Source organism: Salvelinus alpinus, chromosome 19 (assembly GCF_045679555.1).
Source record: "Salvelinus alpinus chromosome 19, SLU_Salpinus.1, whole genome shotgun sequence".
Classification (NCBI taxonomy): Eukaryota; Metazoa; Chordata; class Actinopteri; order Salmoniformes; family Salmonidae; genus Salvelinus; species Salvelinus alpinus.
In genome coordinates, this window is record NC_092104.1 from 9,752,888 (window position 1) to 9,779,480 (window position 26,593).

Here is a 26,593-nt window from a genome sequence, read left to right on the forward strand (position 1 = left end):
ATTAATAGAGAAAGTATTCAGACCCCTTCATTTTTACACATTTTGTTACGTTACAGCCTTATTCTAAAAATAAAACCATTTCGTCATCAATCTACACACAATACCCCTTAATGACAAAGCGAAAACAGGTTTTTAGACATTTTATCAAATTAATAAACAATTAAAAACTGTAATACCTTATATACATACAGTGGGGAGAACAAGTATTTGATACACTGCCGATTTTGCAGGTTTTCCTACTTACAAAGCATGTAGAGGTCTGTCATTTTTATCATAGGTACACTTCAACTGTGAGAGACGGAATCTAAAACAAAAATCCAGAAAATCACATTGTATGATTTTTAAGTAATTAATTTGCATTTTATTGCATGACATAAGTATTTGATCACCTACCAACCAGTAAGAATTCCGGCTCTCACAGACCTGTTAGTTTTTCTTTAAGAAGCCCTCCTGTTCTCCACTCATTACCTGTATTAACTGCACCTGTTTGAACTCGTTACCTGTATAAAAGACACCTGTCCACACACTCAATCAAACAGACTCCAACCTCTCCACAATGGCCAAGACCAGAGAGCTGTGTAAGGACATCAGGGATAAATTGTAGACCTGTACAAGGCTGGGATGGGCTACAGGACAATAGCCAAGCAGCTTGGTGAGAAGGCAACAACTGTTGGCACAATTATTAGAAAATGGAAGAAGTTCAAGATGACGGTCAATCACCCTCGGTCTGGGGCTCCATGCAAGATCTCACCTCGTGGGGCATCAATGATCATGAGGAATGTGAGGGATCAGCCCAGAACTACACGGCAGGACCTGGTCAATGACCTGAAGAGAGCTGGGACCACAGTCTCAAAGAAAACCATTAGTAACACACTACGCCGTCATGGATTAAAATCCTGCAGCGCACGCAAGGTCCCCCTGCTCAAGCCAGCGCATGTCCAGGCCCGTCTGAAGTTTGCCAATGACCATCTGGATGATCCAGAGGAGGAATGGGAGAAGGTCATGTGGTCTGATGAGACAAAAATAGAGCTTTTTGCTCTAAACTCCACTCGCCGTGTTTGGAGGAATAGAAGGATGAGTACAACCCCAAGAACACCATCCCAACCGTGAAGCATGGAGGTGGAAACATCATTCTTTGGGGATGCTTTTCTGCAAAGGGGACAGGACGACTGCACCGTATTGAAGGGAGGATGGATGGGGCCATGTATCGCGAGATCTTGACCAACAACCTCCTTCCCTCAGTAAGAGCATTGAAGATGGGTCGTGGCTGGGTCTTCCAGCATGACAACGACCCGAAACACACAGCCAGGGCAACTAAGGAGTGGCTCCGTAAGAAGCATCTCAAGGTCCTGGAGTGGCCTAGCCAGTCTCCAGACCTGAACCCAATAGAAAATCTTTGGAGGGAGCCGAAAGTCCGTATTGCCCAGCGACAGCCCCGAAACCTGAAGGATCTGGAGAAGGTCTGTATGGAGGAGTGGGCCAAAATCCCTGCTGCAGTGTGTGCAAACCTGGTCAAGAACTACAGGAAACGTATGATCTCTGTAATTGCAAACTAAGGTTTCTGTACCAAATATTCAGTTCTGCTTTTCTGATGTATCAAATACTTATGTCATGCAATAAAATGCAAATTAATTAATAAAAAATCATACAATGTGATTTTCTGGATTTTTGTTTTAGATTCCTTCTCTCACAGTTGAAGTGTACGTATGATAAAAATTACAGACCTCTACATGCTTTGTAAGTAGGAAAACCTGCAAAATTGTCAGTGTATCAAATACTTGTTCTCCCCACTGTACGTATTCAGACCCTTTGCTATGAGACTCGAAATTGATGTTTCTACAACTTGATTGGAGTCCACTTGTGGTAAATTCAATTGATTAGACATGATTTGGAAAAGCACACACCTGTCTATGTAAGGTCCCACAGTTGACAGTGCATGTCAGAGCAAAATCCAAGCCATGAGGTCAAAGGAATTGTCCGTAGAGCTCCGAGACAGGATTGTGTCGAGGCACAGATCTGGGGAAGGGTACCAAAACATTTCTGCAGCATTGAAGGTCCTCAAGAACACAGTGGCCTCCATCATTCTTAAATGGAAGAAGTTTGGAACCACCAAGACTCTTCCTAGAGCTGGCCGCCCGGCCAAACTGAGCAATCGGGGGAGAAGGGCCTTGGTCAGGGAGGTGACCAAGAACCCAATGGTCACTCTGACAGAGCTCTAGAGTCCCTCTGTGGAGATGGGAGAACCTTCCAGAAGGATAACCATCTCTTCAGCACTCCACCAATCAGACCTTTATGGTAGAGTGGCCAGACGGAAGCCACTCCTCAGTAAAAGGCACATGACAGCCCGCTTGGAGTTTGCCAAAAGGCACCTAAAGGACTCTCAGACCATGAGAAACAAGATTCTCTGGTCTGATGAAACCAACTCTTTGGCTTGAATGCCAAGCTTCATGTCTGGAGGAAACCTGGCACCATCCCTACGGTGAAGCATGGTGGTGGCAGCATCATGCTGTGGGGATGTTTTTCAGCGGCAGGGACTGGGAGACTAGTCAGGATTGAGGGAAAGATGAACGGAGCAAAGTACAGAGAGATCCTTGATAACAACATGCTCCAGAGCGCTCAGGACCTCAGACTGGGGCGAAGGTTCATCTTCCAGCAGGACAGCGACCCTAAGCACACAGCCAAGACAACGCAGGAGTGGCTCCGGGACAAGTCTCTGAATGTCCTTGAGTGGCCCAACCAGAGTCCGGACTTGAAACCGATCGAACATCTCTGGAGAGACCTTAAAATAGCTGCGCAGCGACGCTCCCCTCCAACCTGACAGAGCTTGAGAGGATCTGCAGAGTATAATGGGAGAAACTCCCCAAATACAGGTGTGCCAAACTTGTAGCGTCATACCCAAGAAGACTCAAGGCTGTAATCGCTGCCAAAGGTGCATCAACACAGTACTGAGTAAATGGTCTGAATACTTCTGTAAATGTGATCTTTTTCTGTTTTTTTTTCTTCTAAATTTGAAAAATATATAGAAACCTGTTTTTTCTTTGTCATTATGTGGTATTGTGTGTAGATTGATGAGGGGGGAAAAAACGATTTAATCAATTTAATCAATAAGGCTGTAACGTAAGAAAACGTGTAAAAAATGAAGGGGTCTGAAAACTTTCCAAATGCACTGTAGTAGGAAATAGGGTGTGCCCTATAGGCCCTGGTTAAAAGTAGTGCACTAAATAGGAAATAGGGTGTGCCCTATATGCCCTGGTTAAAAGTAGTGCACTAAATAGGAAATAGGGTGTGCCCTATAGGCCCTGGTTAAAAGTAGTGCACTAAATAGGGAATAGGGTGCCATTTAGGAGAAATCTCTTCATTACTTATTCCTCAACTGAAGGAGGGAAGAGCTGTGGTTGTGGAGTGGAGGGTTCTTCAGTATTCAGTTATTCAGCGTTCCTACGGGGCCTGTTGGTTTAAGGGTTAAGTAGTAAACAAGGACACAACCACTAAGAAATGGCTCCTGTCAAAGGTGATCTCAACTGGGAAACATGGTAGGTCAGACAAAAAAATGACAAGCAAAAAATGACATGGTATGGAAATTATTTTTTATTAACTACTTAATTTGCAAAGCAGGATATCCATTGCATTGTAGCACATGGGCAGCCACGTGTGCTACTACTTCTAAAGCACCTGAAGGGTTATGGCACTACCAAAAATGCAAAAAACAAAAATCTTCAATAGATTTGTATTACATAGCATTAATTCCCCCCCATAATATATATGGTACTATTAAACCCAGTGAAATTGACCGTAGCAAATTCCCATTTGTTTCCCGTTTCCGCCATCTAGTGTTGAATATTTTAACGTTGGCTACGCAATTCCTGCGTAAAATACGTGATAAAAGCGTAGGTCAAATGTGGGAGGGCGCTCTGCGTTTCCTGTACCGCTTCATTTTAACTGATCATCAAATTACAATGTAAATCCTAATCGGAACATTATTTTCAAACGCAGAACATATCATTCATGTCATATCCATCACCTGGAATACCGGGTGGCAATTAATCAACGAATACATGGTTTGCGGTCTAAATATCAGGCGCTGTCACATTGACAGCGGTAGGATATCCGGAAGACTTGAGGCAGGTTTGCACGAGCCATTGCGGTGTTGACGTAAGAGCTAAAGCCTTTTCAACCGATGTCTAAGGTGCGGTGAAATATTTAAATTATATATTTCATTATGAATACCATGCATGCCAATGAATATGTTTCTGAGTTGTGTTAATTAGTACGTCACTGACAGACTAAGGGAATATGTAAAGTATTATGTATGTGGCTATATGATAAGTGTATGATGGTAAGGGTAACGTGCAATCTATGTATTGTGTCTAGTGTGTAATGTACAGTGTCTATTTTGTATACAGCAGTGCTGTGTGTCTAAGACAATTTGGGACAATAAAGTTAATTCTGTCCTATCCGATCTATGTATGTTATGATAGCTATATGTCAGGTTTTTTGGTCCCAGTCGATCAGTGCATTAAGGCATTGTCATAATGCTTGTTCAATACCTTGAATCACAAAAACATATTTTTCTGAAACCCTGGTATCATTATCTCTGTGTCTCTGTGACTTTAGAGTTGATGGTGATAATGTTTAGTATTCTGTATTGGGAAGATGATCATGAGATGACTAGTCAATCAGTAATGTACCTGTTTCTCATCCATTATTCATTGCATTGTACCAGGACCCTCCTCCAAGGTGACATACATCCAATCACAGACTAGCATGGGAGAAGATGGACAATCCAGCTGCCAATCAGAGCTACGGAGATGGCGGGCAGCCCGGGGTGTGTCATAATGGCTGGTCAGCAACCACACCCCCGACCGGTCTTGGATGTTCCGCTGCCCAAGGACTCTCCAGTGACCCTCTACCCAGCTTACAGGGTCTGAACCTGGGCCCAGCCTCACACCAGAACCCCTCTAATAACATCCCTCAGTCCATGGTTCAGTTACAGTACTCACACCTGGGCGGTGTCAGCAGTCTTCCTACGCCCCCATTTAGGAACCAATCACCTTCAGCTCTTATACCATGTCTGAATGAAGAGCCTCACATACCACATGTACACCTGGGTCCTTATATCTCCTACAACATCCCTCCACCATCAACACTCCTCCCTCTGAAACAAGGACCGCCAGCTAGCGGGCCTCCATCCACGATACCGTCTTCAAACCAGGGTCCCCAGAATACTGTCTCTCCTCCAGTCTCTTCCTCTCCTCCATATCCTCCATATCCGTATGCAAACCAAGGCTTTGTGAATGGCCCCCCGGTGACATTGACAAGTCCAAACCAAGGCTTTGTGAATGGGCCTCCGGTGACGTTGACAAGTCCAAACCAAGGCTTTGTGAATGGGCCTCCGGTGACATTGACAAGTCCAAACCAAGGCTTTGTGAATGGGCCTCCGGTGACATTGACAAGTCCAAACCAAGGCTTTGTGAATGGGCCTCCGGTGACGTTGACAAGTCCAAACCAAGGCTTTGTGAATGGGCCTCCGGTGACGTTGACAAGTCCAAACCAAGGCTTTGTGAATGGGCCTCCGGTGACGTTGACAAGTCCAAACCAAGGCTTTGTGAATGGCCCTGCAGTGACGTTGACAAGTCCAAACAAAGGCTTTGTGAATGGGCCTCCGGTTACATTGACAATTCCAAACCAAGGCTTTGTGAATGGGCCTCCGGTGACATTGACAAGTCCAAACCAAGGCTTTGTGAATGGGCCTCCGGTTACATTGACAAGTCCAAACCAAGGCTTTGTGAATGGCCCTCCGGTGATGTTGACAAGACCAAACCAAGGACCTCCCAACAGCAGTTTTTCAGCCATGTCACCATGTGGGAGCCAGGACCAACATTGTTCACACCCGTATCCTCCACAACTCACCTCACCAGTCCAGCAGCAACCTCAATGGGCCCTGCCTCAGCAACACTATAGTCACAGTGGTAAGCTATACACTAACACGTAAACAGAGTCACAGTGGTAAGCTATACACTAACACGTAAACAGAGTCACAGGGGTAAGCTATACACTAACACGCAAACAAGAGTCACAGTGGTAAGCTATACACTAACACGCAAACAAGAGTCACAGTGGTAAGCTATACACTAACACGTAAACAGAGTCACAGTGGTAAGCTATACACTAACACGTAAACAGAGTCACAGTGGTAAGCTATACACTAACACGCAAACAGAGTCACAGTGGTAAGCTATACACTAACACGCAAACAGAGTCACAGTGGTAAGCTATACACTAACACGCAAACAGAGTCACAGTGGTAAGCTATACACTAACACGTAAACAGAGTCACAGGGGTAAGCTATACACTAACACGTAAACAGAGTCACAGTGGTAAGCTATACACTAACACGCAAACAGAGTCACAGTGGTAAGCTATACACTAACACGCAAACAGAGTCACAGTGGTAAGCTATACACTAACACGCAAACAGAGTCACAGTGGTAAGCTATACACTAACACGTAAACAGAGTCACAGTGGTAAGCTATACACTAACACGTAAACAGAGTCACAGTGGTAAGCTATACACTAACACGTAAACAGAGTCACAGTGGTAAGCTATACACTAACACGCAAACAAGAGTCACAGTGGTAAGCTATACACTAACACGTAAACAGAGTCACAGGGGTAAGCTATACACTAACACGCAAACAAGAGTCACAGTGGTAAGCTATACACTAACACGTAAACAGAGTCACAGTGGTAAGCTATACACTAACACGTAAACAGAGTCACAGTGGTAAGCTATACACTAACACGTAAACAGAGTCACAGTGGTAAGCTATACACTAACACGCAAACAGAGTCACAGTGGTAAGCTATACACTAACACGCAAACAGAGTCACAGTGGTAAGCTATACACTAACACGCAAACAGAGTCACAGTGGTAAGCTATACACTAACACGCAAACAGAGTCACAGTGGTAAGCTATACACTAACACGTAAACAAGAGTCAGTGTTGTAGTATGTTGTTCCTGACTTCTCTCTGTCTCTCAGGTGTAATGTACAAGCCTGGTGCCACCTCGCATCAGGAGGGTACCACCATGCAACCTGTACAGGAGGGTACAACCATGCAACCTGTACAGGAGGGTACCACCATGCAACCGGTAAGAAAACAGACCATATTAACAACAACGTGTAGTAACAGACGCTCACATCATTAGTGTGTCATTATTACTGATTATAAACTGGGTGGTTCAAACCCTGAATTCTGATTGGCTGACAGTCGTGATATATCAAACCGTATACCACGGGTATGGCAAAACATTTATTTTTATTGCTCTAATTACATTGGTAACCAGTTTATAATAGCAATAAGGCACCTATGGCCAATATACCATGGCTAAGGGCTGTATCCAGGCACTCCGCGTTGCGTCGTGCTTAAGAAGAGCCCTTAGCCGTGGTATACTGGCCATATACCACACCACCTCAGGCCTTATTGCTTAATTATAACGTTGTTATACTAGTGTGTCTCTGCATACTAGAAGGGACTAATCTGTCCTGGTGTCTCTCTCTTTCTGTTTGTCCGTGTCCAGTCCTGTCCGTCTCTGGGGGACAGTGGGGTGTCCGGTCCCAGCTCACCTATCTCAGAGTCACGCTATGGCCTACACCCTCAGCTTCTACCCAGCGCTGTAAGTGTCCCTTCTCTTCCTCTAGACGTCATCCTCCTCTCTCACTATGTTTCACCCACTGAAGACACTGCACAACTGCTTCTCTCTCTCCTCTCTTTCTCTCTTCTCCTTTCTCTCCTCTCTTCTCTCTCTTTCTCTTCTCTCGCTTTCTCTTCTCTCTCTTTCTCTTCTCTCTCTTTCTCTTCTCTCTCTATCTCTTCTCTCTCTATCTCCTCTCTGTCTCCTCTTCTCTCTCTTTCTCTTCTATCTCTTTCTATTCTCTCTCTTTCTCTTCTCTCTCTATCTCCTCTCTGTCTCCTCTATCTCTCTTTCTCTTCTCTCTCTTTCTCTTCTCTCTCTTTCTCTCCTCTCTCTCATCCCCCTCTCTCTTTTTCTCTATATTTGTCTTATCTCTCTGTCCTTTCTCTTTCTCTCCTCTCTCTTTATCTCCTCTTACTTTCTATCCTCTCTCTCTCCTCTCTCAATTCAATTCTATTACAGTTTAAGGGCTTTATTGGCATGGGAAACATAAGTTAACATTGCCAAAGCAAGTGAAGTAGACAATAAACAAAAGTAAAATAAAATAAATGTTGAAGAGGGTGGGGCTTAAGCTGCATCCCTGTCTCACCCCACGGCCCTGTGGAAAGAAATGTGTGTTTTTTGCCAATTTTAACCACACACTCTTTTGTGTACATGGATTTTATAATGTATGTTTTTCCTCCAACACCACTTTCCATCAATTTGTATAGCAGACCCTCATGCCAAATTGAGTCAAAAGCTTTTTTGAAATCAACAAAGCATGAGACGACTTTGCCTTTGTTCTGGTTTGTTTGTGAATTAGGGTGTTTAGGGTGAATACGTGGTCTGTCTTATGGTAATTTGGTAAAAAGCCAATTTGACATTTGCTCAGTGCATTGTTTTCACTGAGGAAATGGACTAGTTGCTAATGACCCATCTCTCTCTCTCTCTCTCTCTCTCTCTCTCTCTCTCTCTCTCTTTCTCTCTCTCTTTCTGTCTCTCTTTCTCTCCTCTCTCTCTACTCTCTTTCTCTCCTCTCTCTCTTTCTCCATCTCTCCTCTCTTTCTCTCCTCTCTCTTTCTCTCACAGGTGCGTGTGATGGAGGAGGACAGGACAGCGTGGGAGGGGAAGGTGTTTGTGTCTGAACCCATCTCCTCTCTACCTCCGCTGGCTACCACAGACTTTGTCGTGGAGGACAGAGGTAGGCCACAGGCAATACAGCAATTCTGTATAATATTGACATAAATAAACATATATTTTATAAATAAGACAAAAAAATAGAACATTTTATTGTAGCTATAGTTATAATTATATCAATGTAGCCTATCACCCAGCCCCTGTGTGAGCGTGTACGCTTTGGCAGCAGACCAGGTCTGTGGTTGTCTCTCTCTGTGTCCCTAGGTAACTGCAGTCCTCGGTTCATCCTTTCTACCTCCTACTGCGTTCCGTGTGAGGGCCAGACAGCCCTCCAGAGCCACCTACCCCTGGGGGCCCTAGTCACCCCTCTGGCTAAGCTACACACAGGAGAGGTACTAACCTGTATTATCACAGTTATAGCCTCTTACAGCCTGGTCCCAGATCTAATTGTGCTGTATAGCCAGCTACTATAGGCTATAACGACCATATGGTTGTTGTTATGCCATAATAGCGACCATTGGAGTTGGCTGTACAACACAAACAGATCTGGAAGGGAAAGGGAAAGAGGGATACCTTGCCAGTTGTACAACTGAAATGTGTCTTTTGCATTTAACACTAGAACCGCCTGGCGTTTCAGCCTATATGTACCCGCTAGAGCTCGTTGTCGGGCGTCCCCTTTAGCATACACATCAGATGCATATCAACCAGAAGCAAACAGAAGCACCAACGCTTGATAAATAGTGCATAAACTATTGTAAATAATTAATTGCATGAAGAAATGTTAGCGGAAATACACCAATAAAAATAGACAACAACAATAGTTATTTGTTCAGATAGAGTCAAGGATATGTTTTGTATAATTCTGCAAAGTCCTACAACAAAAATGTAGGCCTATAGCCTATTTTAGTTTCCCTTCTGATAAAAACATGACAGTGTAAACCATTCGATCAACTTGATTTGTAGATTTGATTAGTAATAAGAGTTATAGCGGGGCGGCAGGGTAGCCTAGTGGTTAGAGCGTTGGGCTAGTAACCGCAAGGTTGCAAGATCAAATCCCTGGTACAAGGTATAAATCTGTTGTTCTGCCCCTGAACAAGGCAGTTAACCCGCTGTTCCCGGTGTAGGCCGTCATTGTAAATAAGAATTTGTTCTTAACTGACTTGTCTAGTTAAATAAAGGTTAAATAATTAGTCATTCATACAGTTCCAGCTTCTTTTGACAAAGTAGAAACAAAAACATAAAATGATAATAGTATAACCAGCCAAATGATAATAGTATAACCAGCCAAATGATAATAGTATAACCAGCCAAATGATAATAGTATAACCAGCCAAATGATAATAGTATAACCAGCCAAATGATAATAGTATAACCAGCCAAATGATAATAGTATAACCAGCCAAATGATAATAGTATAACCAGCCAAATGATAATAGTATAACCAGCCAAATGATAATAGTATAACCAGCCAAATGATTGACTGTATTCCTTAAAAAAGCACCGGTGCATCAACAATTGTAAAGGATGAATTGCATAAATAAACAGCATATTTTAAGTTTATTATGTTACTAGTTTTTGCTTTGTAGCCAGAGCAATGCTGCTGCGTGAGTGGTCATGTGCTGAATGTAGGGACAGTGGGTCATGTGCTGAATGCAGGGACAGTGGAGTGGTCATGTACTGAATGCAGGGACAGTGGAGTGGTCATGTGCTGAATGCAGGGACAGTGGAGTGGTCATGTGCTGAATGCAGGGACAGTGGAGTGGTCATGTGCTGAATGCAGGGACAGTGGAGTGGTCATGTGCTGAATGCAGGGACAGTGGAGTGGTCATGTGCTGAATACAGGGACAGTGGAGTGGTCATGTGCTGAATGCAGGGACAGTGGAGTGGTCATGTGTTGAATGCATGGACAGTGGAGTGGTCATGTACTGAATGCAGGGACAGTGGAGTGGTCATGTGTTGAATGCATGGACAGTGGAGTGGTCATGTACTGAATGCATGGACAGTGGAGTGGTCATGTGCTGAATGCAGGGACAGTGGAGTGGTCATGTGCTGAATACAGGGACAGTGGAGTGGTCATGTGTTGAATACAGGGACAGTGGAGTGGTCATGTGTTGAATGCATGGACAGTGGAGTGGTCATGTACTGAATGCAGGGACAGTGGAGTGGTCATGTGCTGAATGCAGGGACAGTGGAGTGGTCATGTGTTGAATGCAGGGACAGTGGAGTGGTCATGTGTTGAATGCAGGGACAGTGGAGTGGTCATGTGTTGAATGCAGGGACAGTGGAGTGGTCATGTACTGAATGCAGGGACAGTGGAGTGGTCATGTGTTGAATGCAGGGACAGTGGAGTGGTCATGTACTGAATGCAGGGACAGTGGAGTGGTCATGTGCTGAATGCAGGGACAGTGGGTCATGTGCTGAATGCAGGGACAGTGGAGTGGTCATGTGCTGAATGAAGGGACAGTGGAGTGGTCATGTGCTGAATGCAGGGACAGTGGGTCATGTGCTGAATGCAGGGACAGTGGAGTGGTCATGTGCTGAATGCAGGGACAGTGGAGTGGTCATGTGCTGAATGCAGGGACAGTTGGTCATGTGCTGAATGCAGGGACAGTGGAGTGGTCATGTGCTGAATGCAGGGACAGTGGAGTGGTCATGTGCTGAATGCAGGGACAGTGGAGTGGTCATGTGCTGAATACAGGGACAGTGGAGTGGTCATGTGCTGAATGCAGGGACAGTGGAGTGGTCATGTGCTGAATGCAGGGACAGTGGAGTGGTCATGTACTGAATGCAGGGACAGTGGAGTGGTCATGTGCTGAATGCAGGGACAGTGGGTCATGTGCTGAATGCAGGGACAGTGGAGTGGTCATGTACTGAATGCAGGGACAGTGGAGTGGTCATGTGCTGAATGCAGGGACAGTGGGTCATGTGCTGGATGCAGGGACAGTGGAGTGGTCATGTGCTGAATGCAGGGACAGTGGGTCATGTGCTGAATGCAGGGACAGTGGAGTGGTCATGTGCTGAATGCAGGGACAGTGGAGTGGTCATGTGCTGAATGCAGGGAGAGTGGGTCATGTGCTGAATGCAGGGACAGTGGAGTGGTCATGTGCTGAATGCAGGGACAGTGGAGTGGTCATGTGCTGAATGCAGGGACAGTGGGTCATGTGCTGAATGCAGGGACAGTGGAGTGGTCATGTGCTGAATGCAGGGAGAGTGGGTCATGTGCTGAATGCAGGGACAGTGGAGTGGTCATGTGCTGAATGCAGGGACAGTGGAGTGGTCATGTGCTGAATGCAGGGAGAGTGGGTCATGTGCTGAATGCAGGGACAGTGGAGTGGTCATGTGCTGAATGCAGGGACAGTGGAGTGGTCATGTGCTGAATGCAGGGAGAGTGGGTCATGTGCTGAATGCAGGGACAGTGGAGTGGTCATGTGCTGAATGCAGGGACAGTGGGTCATGTGCTGAATGCAGGGACAGTGGAGTGGTCATGTGCTGAATGCAGGGACAGTGGAGTGGTCATGTGCTGAATGCAGGGAGAGTGGGTCATGTGCTGAATGCAGGGACAGTGGAGTGGTCATGTGCTGAATGCAGGGACAGTGGAGTGGTCATGTGCTGAATGCAGGGACAGTGGGTCATGTGCTGAATGCAGGGACAGTGGAGTGGTCATGTGCTGAATGCAGGGACAGTGGAGTGGTCATGTACTGAACGCAGGGACAGTGGAGTGGTCATGTGCTGAATGCAGGGAGAGTGGAGGGGTCATGTGCTGAATGTATGGACAGTGGAGTGGTCATGTGCTGAATGCAGGAACAGTGGAGTGGTCATGTACTGAATGCAGGGACAGTAGAGTGGTCATGTGCTGAATGCAGGGACAGTGGAGTGGTCATGTGCTGAATGCAGGGACAGTGGAGTGGTCATGTGCTGAATGCAGGGACAGTGGGTCATGTGCTGAATGCAGGGACAGTGGAGTGGTCATGTGCTGAATGTATGGACAGTGGAGTGGTCATGTGCTGAATGCAGGGACAGTGGAGTGGTCATGTACTGAACGCAGGGACAGTGGAGTGGTCATGTGCTGAATGCAGGGACAGTGGAGTGGTCATGTGCTGAATGCAGGGACAGTGGAGTGGTCATGTACTGAATGTATGGACAGTGGAGTGGTCATGTGCTGAATGCAGGGTCAGTGGAGTGGTCATGTGCTGAATACAGGGACAGTGGAGTGGTCATGTGCTGAATGCAGGGACAGTGGAGTGGTCATGTGCTGAATGCAGGGACAGTGGAGTGGTCATGTACTGAATGCAGGGACAGTGGAGTGGTCATGTACTGAATGCAGGGACAGTGGAGTGGTCATGTGCTGAATGTGGATTGGTCATGTGCTGAATGTGGAGTGGTCATGTGCTGAACGCAGGGACAGTGGAGTGGTCATGTGTTGAATCTGATCACCAAGACAATGTGCTGTAGGACGTTGGTACCCAGCCTAACTGAATGATGAGGAGGTTGAAGAGGTTGATTTCATTAAGAAAGACAATAGTGTAATGAGGAGTTTGTGTTATGCCTCGTTATCAGCAGCACATCATTTGACCGCACGCCTTGGAGGATGATACCTTTCTCTTTACGCTTTTCTTTATAAAAAGAAGCTGTTATGGGACCGTTTTATTTACTATAACTTGGTGCCTGGCTGGGTACCAACGTCCTACAGAACATTGTCTTGGTGCCTGGCTGGGTACCAACGTCCTACAGCACATTGTCTTGGTGCCTGGCTGGGTACCAACGTCCTACAGAACATTGTCTTGGTGCCTGGCTGGGTACCAACGTCCTACAGAACATTGTCTTGGTGCCTGGCTGGGTACCAACGTCCTACAGAACATTGTCTTGGTGCCTGTCTGGGTACCAACGTCCTACAGCACATTGTCTTGGTGCCTGGCTGGGTACCAACGTCCTACAGAACATTGTCTTGGTGCCTGGCTGGGTACCAACGTCCTACAGAACATTGTCTTGGTGCCTGGCTGGGTACCAACGTCCTACAGAACATTGTCTTGGTGCCTGGCTGGGTACCAACGTCCTACAGAACATTGTCTTAGTGGATTAAGTTAATAGGTGTGAAAAAAAAACAGGTAAAAAGGCTCGACAATGATTTCGACATTCTGACAAATGAGTAGTGGGAAATGTATATATATATATATATATATATATATATATTTTTTTTACAAAATGAAACGTGGCGGTTCAAGTGTTAACCCAACCCCTCTGAATCAGAGAGTGGCACCAGGCTAGTCTCACGAAAAATACAAATACATTAAATACAAGAAAGGGCTGGTGGGAACTATTGATAACAAAATAGGAGTTAAGCCATCACTATATTTAGAATAGAGAACAACTGGAGTCTGTCTAGCTTGTGAACCCTGTTCCTTACCCTGGTTGTTTTGTGCTCTCCAGCGCCCCCTGTCTGTGTGTATGGAGGCAGACACTGTAAAGGGCTGTGGGGAGTGTGGGGCTTACATGTGTTCAGCTATGGGATGGCAGGACTGTGGACAGAGATTCTACTGCCCATTCTGTGGGAAACTCCGTGAAGGTAAGATACATTTATCCTGCTCAATGTCTTCTGTTCTCTTCTCAGCCTGGAACACAGCACTTGTTGTCTCCCTGCCCTTTCTCTTATTCTCCTTTACATAACTCATGTTCCCTCTGTTTCTGTCCGTCTTTACTCTCTGCCTCTCCCTCCTAATCGTTATCCTTTTACTCTTTCTCCCTCCCCTGTCTCTCTCGCTCTCTCCCCCTCCCCTGTCTCTCTCGCTCTCTCCCCCTCCCCTGTCTCTGTCGCTCTCTCCCCCTCCCCTGTCTGTCTCTCCCTCTGTCTCTCCCTCTGTCTCTCCCTCCTAATCGTTATCCTTTTACTCTCTCTCCCTCCCCTGTCTCTCTCTCTCGCTCTCTCTCCCTCCCCTGTCTCTCTCTCTCGCTCTCTCTCCCTCCACTGTCTCTCTCGCTCTCTCTCCCTCCCCTGTCTCTCTCGCTCTCTCCCCCTCCCCTGTCTCTCTCACTCTCTCCCCCTCCCCTGTCTCTCTCCCTGTCTCTCCCCCTGTCTCTCCCTCTGTCTCTCCCTCTCTCTCCCTCTGTCTCTCCCTCTGTCTCTCAGTTGGATGGCAGCATTACCAGCCAACACAGGGAGTAGAGGGGAACAGAGTGGACCGAGAGCAGAGACCTGAGCTCAGTCTGGGCTCCTATGAGATACTGGACAGTCAACAGGATGTGCCTGATGCTGTGTTGCTCCTGGCTCTGGATGTGTCTGCTGCAGCTCTGAGAGGAGGACACCTGGAGCTCATTAGTCAGCAGCTACGTGCTCTACTCACATCACTAAATAGGTAAAACACACACACACACACACACACACACACACACACACACACACACACACACACACACACACACACACACACACACACACACACACACACACACACACACACACACACACACACACACACACACACACACACACACACACACAACATCATACTTAGTGAGATCCCTCTCGGTTTGTTTAAGGGAGGAAGGTGCATTCCAGTCAGATGTCCGTGTGGGGTTGATGACCTATGACAGCCGGATCCACCTCTATGACCTCAGCCCTGCCCTGTCCCGCCCACACATGCTGGTCGTCACGGAGACAGAGGACCTGCAGCTTCCTGTGAGGGAGGGGCTTCTGGTTCCACTCAAAGACTGCATAGACAGTATCAACAGGTAGGTTCGACACTCTTAAAAATAAAAAAGTGCTATCTTGATCCTAAAATGGTTCTTCGGCTGTCCCCATGTGAGAACCCTTTGAAGAACCCTTTTTTGGCTCTACATGGAACCCAAAATGCTTTTACCTGGAACCATTAAGGCTTTTACCTGGAACCAAAATGCTTTTACCTGGAACCAGAAATACTTTTACCTGGAACCAAAAAGGGTTCTACCTGGAACCAAAAAGCGTTCTACCTGGAACCAAAAATGGTTCTCCTATGGGGGCAGCTGAAGAACCATTTTGGAACCATTTGTTCTAAGAGTGTACAGTATAGTATGAAGACATAGCTTGGGCAGTCAAGTATGTGTGTCTGCCTACTGCGTATACTAGCTAGGCACACTCAGGACAAATCTGCGATTGCCAATAAGCATTCCGGATGTTGACATCAGTCCAGACAAAGTGTCAATATAGAATTCTAACCCTGCAGAAAATGATTAACTTGGCTGTAATACTAGAAAGGCTTCCCTTAATGCACACAATGATTTTTTAAAGTCAACCTTTCCTCTCTGTGTTGTGTAGTGTCCTGCAGCGTATCCCTCTGTTCAGTGCAGAGTTTGAGGAGGCCAGTGGAGTTCTCCTGGAGCTGCCTGTCAAGGCTGGACTGGCCCTTCTACAGGTCAGAACCTCTATCTAACACACACACACACCAACTCTGAAGAAGAGTGTAGAATTGTCCAGTGAAAACTCAGTAGTAGAGATATAACACAGGGCTTCTCTTCTCACCCTGCAGGAGGTGGGTTGTCCTGGCAAGCTGCTGGTCTTCCAAACTGCTCCCTTCACCGAGGGAACACACACACACAACTCCTCTGGCTTCTTCAGCTCTAACAAACCAAAGGTAAACACACACACACACACTCAACTCCTCTGGCTTCTTCAGCTCCAACAAACCAAAGGTAAACACACACACACACACGCACACACACGCACACACACACACACACACACACACACACACACACACACACACACACACACACACACACACACACACACACACACACACACACACACACACACACACACACACTCTCATTCAGTAATTAGTAATTTAACCGTTTCTTCTCTCTCTCTGTTTTGTATCCCAGTCTCTGTTTCAGCCTCCGGACCCTGCTGTCTCATTGGCTAAGGAGTGTGTCAGTCAGGGCTGTGGCGTGCACCTGTTTGTGTTCTCCCAGCAGGATGTGGGCGGGGCTTGGCCGGGACATGTTCCTTACCTGACAGGTGGAGAGCTGCACTGCTACCACAGTCTCCAGGTAGCAGACCAGAGATTAGGAATGCAGGAATGCTACATGTGGCTAAACACTTGAGATGGAGTAATTAAAAAGAACCCCACTAATTAGACATAAGCATTAACGTATGTATAAACACTGTTCATGGAAAAAATGTTTTATCTAAACACTGCTGCCATTCATTTCTAATGTGGAATATCATGACATGACCTTAGGGCGCTTTCCCATACACTACATGACCAACGGTATGTGGACACCTGCTCGTCGAACATCTCATTCCAAAATCATGGGCATTAATATGGAGTTGGTCCCCCCTTTGCTGCTATAACAGCCTCCACTCTTCTGGGAAGGCTTTCCACTAGATGTTGGAACATTGCTGCGGGGACTTGCTTCCATTCAGCCACAAGAACATTCGTGAGGTCGGCACTGATGTTGGGCGATTAGGCCTGGCTCGCAGTCGACGTTCCAATTCGTTCCACACCGATATCGACAAACTATTTCTGTATGAACCTCACTTTGTGCACGGAGGCATTGTCAAAACTCTTCCCCAAACTGTTGCCACAAAGTTGGAAGCACAGAATGGTCTAGAATGGCATTGTATGCTGTAGCATTAAGATTTCCCTTCACTGGAACTAAGGGGCCCGAACCATGATAAACAGCCCCAGACCATTATTCGTCATCCACCAAACTTTACAGTTGGCACTATGCATTCAGGCAGGTAGCGTTCTCCTGGCATCCGCCAAACCCAGATTAGTCCGTTGGATTGCCAGATGGTGAAGCGTGATTCATCACTCTAGAGAACTCGTTTCCACAGCTCCAGAGTCCAATGGCGGCGAGCTTTACACCACTCCAGCTGACGCTTGGCATTGCGCATGGTGATCTTAGGCTTGTGCGCGGCTGCTTGGCCATGGAAACTCATTTCATGAAGCTCCCGACGAACAGTTCTTGTGCTGAAGTTGCTTCCAGAGGCAGTTTGGAACCCAGTAGTGAGTGTTGCAACCGAGGACAGATGATTTGTACGTGCTACGCGCTTCAGCACTATGTGGTGAAGCACTAAGATCCAGGACCAAAGTACCAGGTATTGTGACGCAGCAGCGTGAATCGCTTGGAACCTTTTGCCCATTGTAAACAAGATAGCTTGCTAACGTCACAGGTCTTGTGAAAGCAAAACATATTTGTAGAATTCTCAACAAACGCTTCAGGAAACCGAACAAGTGAACAGAATTTCATATGTGAAAACACCCTTAGTTTGGGGTGAACAATTCTAATTCAACATCTAACTGATGTTCCAGGGAGAGTTGGACAGGGAGCGTTTCAGTTGTGACCTGAGGAGGACTGTAGAGACAGAGACGGGCTATAGGGCCACACTCAGGGTACATGTCAGTAAAGGTAAGACCAGATCTCTCCTTCCCTCTGTCTGTCTCTGTCTCTCTCTCTCTCTCTCTCTCTCCTTCCATCTGTCTGTCTGTCTGTCTCTCTCTCTCTCTCTCTCTCTCTCTCTCTCTCTCTCTCTCTCTCTCTCTCTCTCTCTCTCTCTCTCTCTCTCTCTCTCTCTCTCTCTCTCTCTCTCTCTCCTTCCCTCTGTCTGTCTCTGTCTCTCTCTCTCTGTCTCTCTTTCTCTTTCCCTCTGTCTGTCTCTGTCTCTCTCTCTCTCTCTCTCTCCTTCCATCTGTCTGTCTCTCTCTCTCTCTGTCTCTCTCTCTCTCTCTCTCTCCTTCCATCTGTCTGTCTCTCTCTCTCTCTGTCTCTCTCTCCTTCCATCTGTATGTCTGTCTCTCTCTCTCTCTCTCTCCTTCCCTCTGTCTGTCTGTCTCTCTCTCTCTCTTTCTCTCTCTCTCTCTCTCTCTCCTTCCATCTGTCTCTCTCTCTCTCTCTCATTCCATATGTCTGTCTGTCTGTCTGTCTGTCTGTCTGTCTGTCTGTCTGTCTGTCTGTCTGTCTGTCTCTGTCTGTGTCGCTCGCTCTCTCTCTCTCTCTCAAGACAACGTGATGAAAGACATGTGTTCTGACTGTTAGTTATTAATCTCTCTCTCTCTCCAGATCTGCGCGTGTCAGGGTGTTATGGCTCGTTCGTCCCCGGGCCCAACCCCGCCCACGTCGCCATGGCAACCCTTGATTGGCGGACGACACTGGCCGTTGAGTTAACACACAGCAGAGCTCTGGACGAAAAGAGGGGCGTGGTCGTACAGGTAGGTGGAGTTTTACTGTAGAAGCACTTTGTGACAGTTGCTGATCTAAAATAGTCTAGAAAGACAGGTCATAAGGTCAGAATACTGTAACATGTCAATAGTCTAGAAAGACAGGTCATAAGGTCAGAATACTGTAACATGTAAATAGTCTAGAAAGACAGGTCATAAGGTCAGAATACTGTAACATGTAAATAGTCTAGAAAGACAGGTCATAAGGTCAGAATACTGTAGCATGTCAATAGTCTAGAAAGACAGGTCATAAGGTCAGAATACTGTAACATGTAAATAGTCTAGAAAGACAGGTCATAAGGTCAGAATACTGTAACATGTAAATTGTATTTGTCAACACTGTTGTATTATGTCTTTGCCAAGATATGAAGCTTTACTACATGTTGATGATATTGTTACCCTTTCATTCTCTCCTAAGACCGTCCTGTCCTACACCAGCCAGCAGGGAGAGAGGAGGACCAGGGTCCACAGTCTGTCTCTGTGCTGCTCACACCACCTACTGGACACCTTCTGTAACTGCCAGGCCCAGACTCTGCTCACCTTCTACTGCAAGAAGAGTAAGATCACTCACTGACTAACCCTAACCTTTACCTTAACCCTTACCTTAACCTTAACCCTAACCCTAACCTTAACCCTAACCCTTACCTTAACCTTAACCTTAACCCTAACCCTAACCTTAACCCTTACCTTAACCCTAACCTTAACCTTAATCCTAACCTTAATCCTAACCCTAACCTTAACATTAACCCTTACCTTAACCCTAACATTAACCCTTACCTTAATCCTAACCTTAATCCTAACCTTAATCCTAACCTTAACCCTAACCTTAACCCTAACCTTAATCCTAACCTTAATCCTAACCTTAATCCTAACATTAACCCTAACCTTAATCCTAACCTTAATCCTAACCTTAACCCTAACATTAACCCTAACCTTAACCCTAACCTTAACCCTAACCTTAACCTTCTACTGCAAGAAGAGTAAAGGGACGTCTCCAGTCTAGAAGACTTACTGTAGGAAGTGACTGATAATTACATATTACATAGATAAGAAGTGTACCCATTGGATAGGGGTAAAGTAGAGGAACCCTTCTAACCAGTCCTAGCTGGTTCTGTTTTTAACTGTTCATCTCTATCAGAAAGTTCTGAGTTAATATATCATGTTTAGGACACTGCCTGAACACTGCCCTATATTTCTTCCTGATGGCCAATATACAGTGGGGAGAACAAGTATTTGATACACTGCCGATTTTGAAGGTTTTCCTACTTACAAAGCATGTAGAGGTCTGTAATTTTTATCATAGGTACACTTCAACTGTGAGAGAAGGAATCTAAAACAAAAATCCAGAAAATCACATTGTATGATTTTTAAGTAATTAATTTGCATTTTATTGCCTGACATAAGTATTTGATCACCTACCAACCAGTAAGAATTCCGGCTCTCACAGACCTGTTAGTTTTTCTTTAAGAAGCCCTCCTGTTCTCCACTCATTACCTGTATTAACTGCACCTGTTTGAACTCGTTACCTGTATAAAAGACACCTGTCCACACACTCAATCAAACAGATTCCAACCTCTCCACAATGGCCAAGACCAGAGAGCTGTGTAAGGACATCAGGGATAAAATTGTAGACCTGCACAAGGCTGGGATGGGCTACAGGACAATAGGCAAGCAGCTTGGTGAGAAGGAAACAACTGTTGGCGCAATTATTAGAAAATGGAAGAAGTTCAAGATGACGGTCAATCACCCTCGGTCTGGGGCTCCATGCAAGATTTCACCTCGTGGGGCATCAATGATCATGAGGAAGGTGAGGGATCAGCCCAGAACTACACGGCAGGACCTGGTCAATGACCTGAAGAGAGCTGGGACCACAGTCTCAAAGAAAACCATTAGTAACAGACTACGCCGTCATGGATTAAAATCCTGCAGCGCACGCAAGGTCCCCCTGCTTAAGCCAGTGCATGTCCAGGCCCGTCTGAAGTTTGCCAATGACCATCTGGATGATCCAGAGGAGGAATGGGAGAAGGTCATGTGGTCTGATGAGACAAAAATAGAGCTTTTTGGTCTAACTCCACTCGCCGTGTTTGGAGGAAGAAGAAGTATGAGTACAACCCCAAGAACACCATCCCAACCGTGAAGCATGGAGGTGGAAACATCATTCTTTGGGGATGCTTTTCTGCAAAGGGGACAGGACGACTGCACCGTATTGAGGGGAGGATGGATGGGGCCATGTATCGCGAGATCTTGGCCAACAACCTCCTTCCCTCAGTAAGAGCATTGAAGATGGGTCGTGGCTGGGTCTTCCAGCATGACAACGACACGAAACACACAGCCATGGCAACTAAGGAGTGGCTCCGTAAGAAGCATCTCAAGGTCCTGGAGTGGCCTAGCCAGTCTCCAGACCTGAACCCAATAGTAAATCTTTGGAGGGAGCTGAAAGTCCGTATTGCCCAGCGACAGCCCCGAAACCTGAAGGATCTGGAGAAGATCTGTAGGGAGGAGTGGGCCAAAATCCCTGCTGCAGTGTGTGCAAACCTAGTCAAGAACTACAGGAAACGTATGATCTCTGTAATTGCAAACAAAGGTTTCTGTACCAAATATTAAGTTCTGCTTTTCTGATGTATCAAATACTTATGTCATGCAATAAAATGCAAATTAATTACTTAAAAATTATACAATGTGATTTTCTGGATTTTTGTTTTAGATTCCGTCTCTCACAGTTGAAGTATACCTATGATAACAATTACAGACCTCTACATGCTTTGTAAGTGGTAAAACCTGCAAAATCGGCAGTGTATCAAATACTTGTTCTCCCCACTGTATATCTCTCTCTCTCTCCCCTCCAGTGTACTGTGCCGTGTTGGAGCGCCCTCTACAGGAGCTGAGAGAGGAACTGCAGACAGAGGTAACCGAGTCCTTGGCCTGCTATAGGAAACACTGCAGCGCCTCCTCTGTGTCCCCAGGACAGGTGAGTGGACATTGGACATCATGGATTTGAATAGCACTTTTCTCCCTGTCAAGAGCTCATGTGGTTGTTGTGGATATTTCATCATGCTCCTCATACATACAGTATTGCCACTCTAGTTTCCTACAAACAAAAAGAGTTTCCCATTTAGTAAAGGTTATGAAGAGTTTCCCATTTAGTAAAGGTTATGAAGAGTTTCCCATTTAGTAAAGGTTATGAAGAGTTTCCCATTTAGTAAAGGTTATGAAGAGTTTCCCATTTAGTAAAGGTTATGAAGAGTTTCCCATTTAGTAAAGGTTATGAAGAGTTTCCCATTTAGTAAAGGTTATGAAGAGTTTCCCATTTAGTAAAGGTTATGAAGAGTTTCCCATTTAGTAAAGGTTATGAAGAGTTTCCCATTTAGTAAAGGTTATGAAGAGTTTCCCATTTAGTAAAGGTTATGAAGAGTTTCCCATTTAGTAAAGGTTATGAAGAGTTTGCAGGAAAAACTTCAAACAACATCAAGGCAGTAAAAATAGCTCTTTATGCCTGGTTTAACTTAGGTGATTTTCTCTCTGTATGTCTCTCTTTTAGTCCCCAGTACCTGAAGACCCTGCCAGTCTACCTCAACAACCTGAGTTGACTGTGTTAGTCTCTTTGTGTATCTTACTATAGCTCAGGGTTTTCAAAACTAGGGGTCGTGACCCCATTTGGGGTCTTGAGAGAAAATGTTGCGTGTTGTTCACAGCACCGGGGTTACGTCAGTAACCTCCTGTAACCGCGAGATACGGTTGTAATGAACAGAGAGGTTTCTGTTCTTCCTAATAATGTGGATCGATCTTTTGAATGGTTGAAGCTACAAAATATTGTGACCTCATCACTGAAAGATAGGACTCTCTGGAACATGTATGTCTGTACTGTTTTCCTCCACCAGGCCCACCAGGCCCACCAGGCCCACCAGGCCCACCAGGCCCACAAGGCCCACAAGGCCCACCAGGCCCACCAGGCCCACCAGGCCCACCAGGCCCACCAGGCCCACCAGGCCCACCAGGCCCACAAGGCCCACAAGGCCCACCAGGCCCACAAGCCTCAGTAGAACACAGTGGACAAGACCAGGTGCTAAATCAGACTGGGGGAAAAGAACATCATCAATGATTGTTATATTTTCTACACAGAAGATCCTAGAACATGATTGCCTGATGATCTGCTGAACCAAACTTCCAATACCTTTCTGATGCATTTCAGTCACTTTAAACCTTTTTTCACTTAGTGGGTTCTGTTGTTTTGCTATCAAAATGGGGTCGCGGGTCTGTAGCTGGTCCTACCCCAGTACCTGAAGACCCTGCCAGTCTACCTCAACAGCCTGAGTTGACTGTGTTTGTCTCTTTGTGTATCTTACTATAGCTGGTCCTACCCCAGTACCTGAAGACCCTGCCAGTCTACCTCAACAGCCTGAGGAAGAGTGAAGTTCTGCTACCTGGCCTCCGCAGCTCAGTACACCAACGCCTGCAGCTCCGCTGTCAAGTGGTCTCCATGGATACCAAGACCACAGCAGGACACTTCTACCCTCTGCTGCTACCACTGGTAAGGGGTGGTGGGGGTGATGGTGAGGGTGGGGGGTAGTGATGGTGGGGGTAGTGATGGTGATGGGGGCGGTGGGGGTAGTGATGGTGAAGGGGATGATGGTAGTGATGGTGGTGGGGTTGATGGTAGTGATGGTGGGGGTGGTGGATGGTGATGGTGACGACATCACATGGAATAATTGAGATAGAAATACATAGCCACATCAGTTTCTCTGTCACAGCACTCTCCCTCCCTCTCTCACACTGACTGGACTATGTCTCTTCCACCTCCAGCCAGTAGGTGGCGATACCTCCAGTCCTCTCAGCCTAGGGGAGGCTGTTCGCTGCACTGCTGCTAGCCTGGACCATGGAGGTCTCTACCTGGTCCACGGACCCCTGGTTCTGCTACTCTGGGTGGGCCACAACGTCTCCAACACCTCCCTGGTCCAACTCTTCAACATCACCTGTCTGTCCACACTACCCTCTGGAGAGGTGAAAGAGGGAGGGGGGAAGAAGGGAGGATGGGTGAGGGAGAGGGGTGAGAGGGGAGACAGTGAGGGAATGTGAAGGATAAGGGCGTGTGGAAGTGGAATACATCGTACATTATTAGTGGAAAGCGGTGAAAGGACCACTGCTGATTTAAAGTCGATATCTACAGTATTTATAATATGTGTATCTGTGTGTGTCTGTGCAGACGAAGCTGCCTGTGCTGGACAACCCTCTGTCTGTTAGTGTGAGGTCACTCATCAACACCCTGAACTCACAGACACACTATACTCGCAAGGTGAGACTCTGGAAAACTTCCTTCTTGGGGTTGGCATGAACGTTTGAGAGAGGAAGTTAAGTAGTTATGACAAAATAACCTCTGACTAATATCTTAGATATGACTGACTGTGTGTGTCTCTCTGTCTCTCTCTCCCTGCTCCCCTCCGTCTCTCCCCAGCTGCGTGTGGTGAAGCAGGGGGACAGCTGTGAGGAGGCTCTACAGCGCCTCCTGGTAGAAGATAAGAGTCCCAACGGGGGAGCGAGCTACGCTGACTTCCTGTACCACCTCCATGTCAACTCTATACAACTGTTGGTTCGTTAGTTGTAAAATGTTTTGAACTGGAAACGCAAACGTTGGTTTCTTATTGGACAAGTCCAGCTAATCCCTCCCATGTTTCACTCAGCTTTTCTTCTGTTTGGTGCCTAATGAACATGACCCTGGTGTTTTCAGCAGTATGGCCAGGGGTTTTACAGATCACATCTGATTCACATCACAACTGGTTGTTATACTTGAGGGCATCAGCAAATGGTCATGTCTTATTTGTTTGACCGTTGTATTAATAACTTTTCAAATCAAATAACATGTTATTGGTTAGCAGATGTTATTGGTCACAGACACATGGTTAGCAGATGTTATTGGTCACATACACAGGGTTAGCAGATGTTATTGGTCACATACACAGGGTTAACAGATGTTATTGGTCACAGACACATGGTTAACAGATGTTATTGGTCACATACACAGGGTTAGCAGATGTTATTGGTCACATACACATGGTTAGCAGATGTTATTGCGAGTGTAGCGAAATGCTTCTAGATCTGACAGTGCAGTAATATCTAACAGGTAATATCTAACAATTCCACAACAAAACCTAATATCTAACAAATTCCACAACATAATACACACAATCTAGTAAAGGAATGGGATAAGAATATATAAAATATATGGATGAGCAGTGACAGAGCGACTAAGATGCAATAGATAGTAAAGAATAGATAGTGAAGGATACAGTATACAGTATATACATATGAGATGAGTAATGCGAAATATGTCAAGTGGCATTATTAAAGTGACTAGTGATCCATGTATTAAAGTGGCCAATGATATCAAGTCTGTTGGTAGGCAGTTGCCTCTCCGTGCTAGTGATGGCTGTTTAACAATCTGATGGCCTTGAGATATGTTTGACATATTTACATGAAAGCTGTGTGTGTGTGTGTGTGTGTGTGTGTGTGTGTGTGTGTGTGTGTAAACTGTTGACTACTGTTATTTTCTCTGACTGTTAGTAGTGTAGCTGACTGTCAGCATCTCTCATCTGGATGAAGGCAGAAGGATGTACTTGATATGTTCATTTAGTCCATGACAACACTCTAATCCCTCCATGTCACGTGTTGTGGTGTGGTGTGAGCGTTGTGTGTGTGTGTGTGTGTGAGCGTTGTGTGTGTGCGTGAACGTATGCATATGTACAACCCTCTACTGTACTAACAAATTACTGAAATAAACATGACTTTTATGCACAGAGTCATATAAAATGTTATTAAATTTAGTAACCTAAATCAGGGTCACACAGAGTGTTTCTTGGTAGTGTTAAACAGTATACACTTCACACACATGGTTATGGGATTAAAACAAGAAGACACCTGTACCATGTCAGATATAGAGTTGTATTTAATTTTAAATTTGCATTCCAGTGTTACATTTAATTTCATAGTTTTGATGTCTTCACTAATATTCTACAATATAGTAAAAATAAAGAAAAACCCTTTAATGAGTAGGTGTGTCCAAACTTTTGACCGGTACTGTATACTGAACAAAAATATAAATGCAACATGTAAAGTGTTGGTCGCATGTTTCCTGAGCTGAAATAAAAGATCCCAAAAATTGCACATACGTACAAAAAGCTTATGTCTCTCAAATGTTGTGCACAAATTTGTTTACATCCCTGTTAGTGAGCATTTCTCTTTTGCCAAGATAATCCACCCACCTGCCAGGTGTAGCATATCAAGAAGCTGATTAAACAGCATGATCCTTACACAGGTGCACCTTGTGCTGGGGACAATAAAAAGCCACTCTAAAATGTGCAGTTTTTGTCACACAACACAATGCCACAGATTTCTCAAGTTTTGAGGGAGTGTGCAATTGGCATGCTGACTGAAGGAATGTTCACCAGAGCTGTTGCCAGAGAATTGCATTTTCATTTCTCTACAATAAGCCACCTCCAACGTCGTTTTAGAGAATTTGGCAGGCCTCACAACCGCAGGCCATGTATATGGTGTCGTGGGTGAGCGATTTGCTGATGTCAACGTTTTGAGT

At 45.7% G+C, this 26,593-nt stretch overlaps 1 protein-coding gene across 4 annotated transcripts; it reads left to right on the forward strand.

Annotated features, from left to right (window-relative positions):
• The first annotated feature begins 3,897 nt into the window (after window positions 1-3,897).
• LOC139544991 (protein transport protein Sec24C) lies at window positions 3,898-26,166 on the forward strand. 4 transcript variants are annotated; one of them, XM_071352271.1, is made up of 20 exons: window positions 3,898-4,186; window positions 4,724-5,969; window positions 7,047-7,156; window positions 7,586-7,681; window positions 8,768-8,879; window positions 9,080-9,207; window positions 14,243-14,378; window positions 14,940-15,165; window positions 15,350-15,541; window positions 16,104-16,200; window positions 16,315-16,419; window positions 16,670-16,837; window positions 18,106-18,202; window positions 18,854-19,002; window positions 19,430-19,568; window positions 21,858-21,979; window positions 23,360-23,539; window positions 23,812-24,009; window positions 24,212-24,301; window positions 24,461-26,166. In XM_071352271.1, the coding sequence occupies exons 2-20, from the start codon at window positions 4,775-4,777 to the stop codon at window positions 24,602-24,604; spliced, it is 3,684 nt and encodes a 1,227-aa protein (XP_071208372.1). In that variant the 5' UTR covers window positions 3,898-4,186; window positions 4,724-4,774; the 3' UTR covers window positions 24,605-26,166. The 4 variants fall into 4 exon arrangements, with proteins under 4 accessions (XP_071208372.1, XP_071208373.1, XP_071208375.1 ...); XM_071352272.1 differs by lacking the exons at window positions 23,812-24,009; window positions 24,212-24,301; window positions 24,461-26,166 and adding an exon at window positions 22,890-23,071 and having other exon boundaries at window positions 23,360-23,497; XM_071352274.1 differs by lacking the exons at window positions 23,812-24,009; window positions 24,212-24,301; window positions 24,461-26,166 and adding an exon at window positions 22,908-23,071 and having other exon boundaries at window positions 23,360-23,497.
• The last annotated feature ends 427 nt before the right edge of the window (window positions 26,167-26,593 follow it).

What these genes read in the sequence shown, in the direction of transcription:
- LOC139544991 (XM_071352271.1), top strand. Translation starts at nt 4,775, where the DNA reads ATGGACAATCCAGCTGCCAATCAGAGCTACGGAGATGGCGGGCAGCCC. An exon ending in CTACTCACATCACTAAATAG is followed by an intron (nt 15,166 to 15,349) that starts GTAAAACACACA and finishes GGTTTGTTTAAG; the next exon opens with GGAGGAAGGTGCATTCCAGT. An exon ending in ACTGCTACCACAGTCTCCAG is followed by an intron (nt 16,838 to 18,105) that starts GTAGCAGACCAG and finishes CTGATGTTCCAG; the next exon opens with GGAGAGTTGGACAGGGAGCG.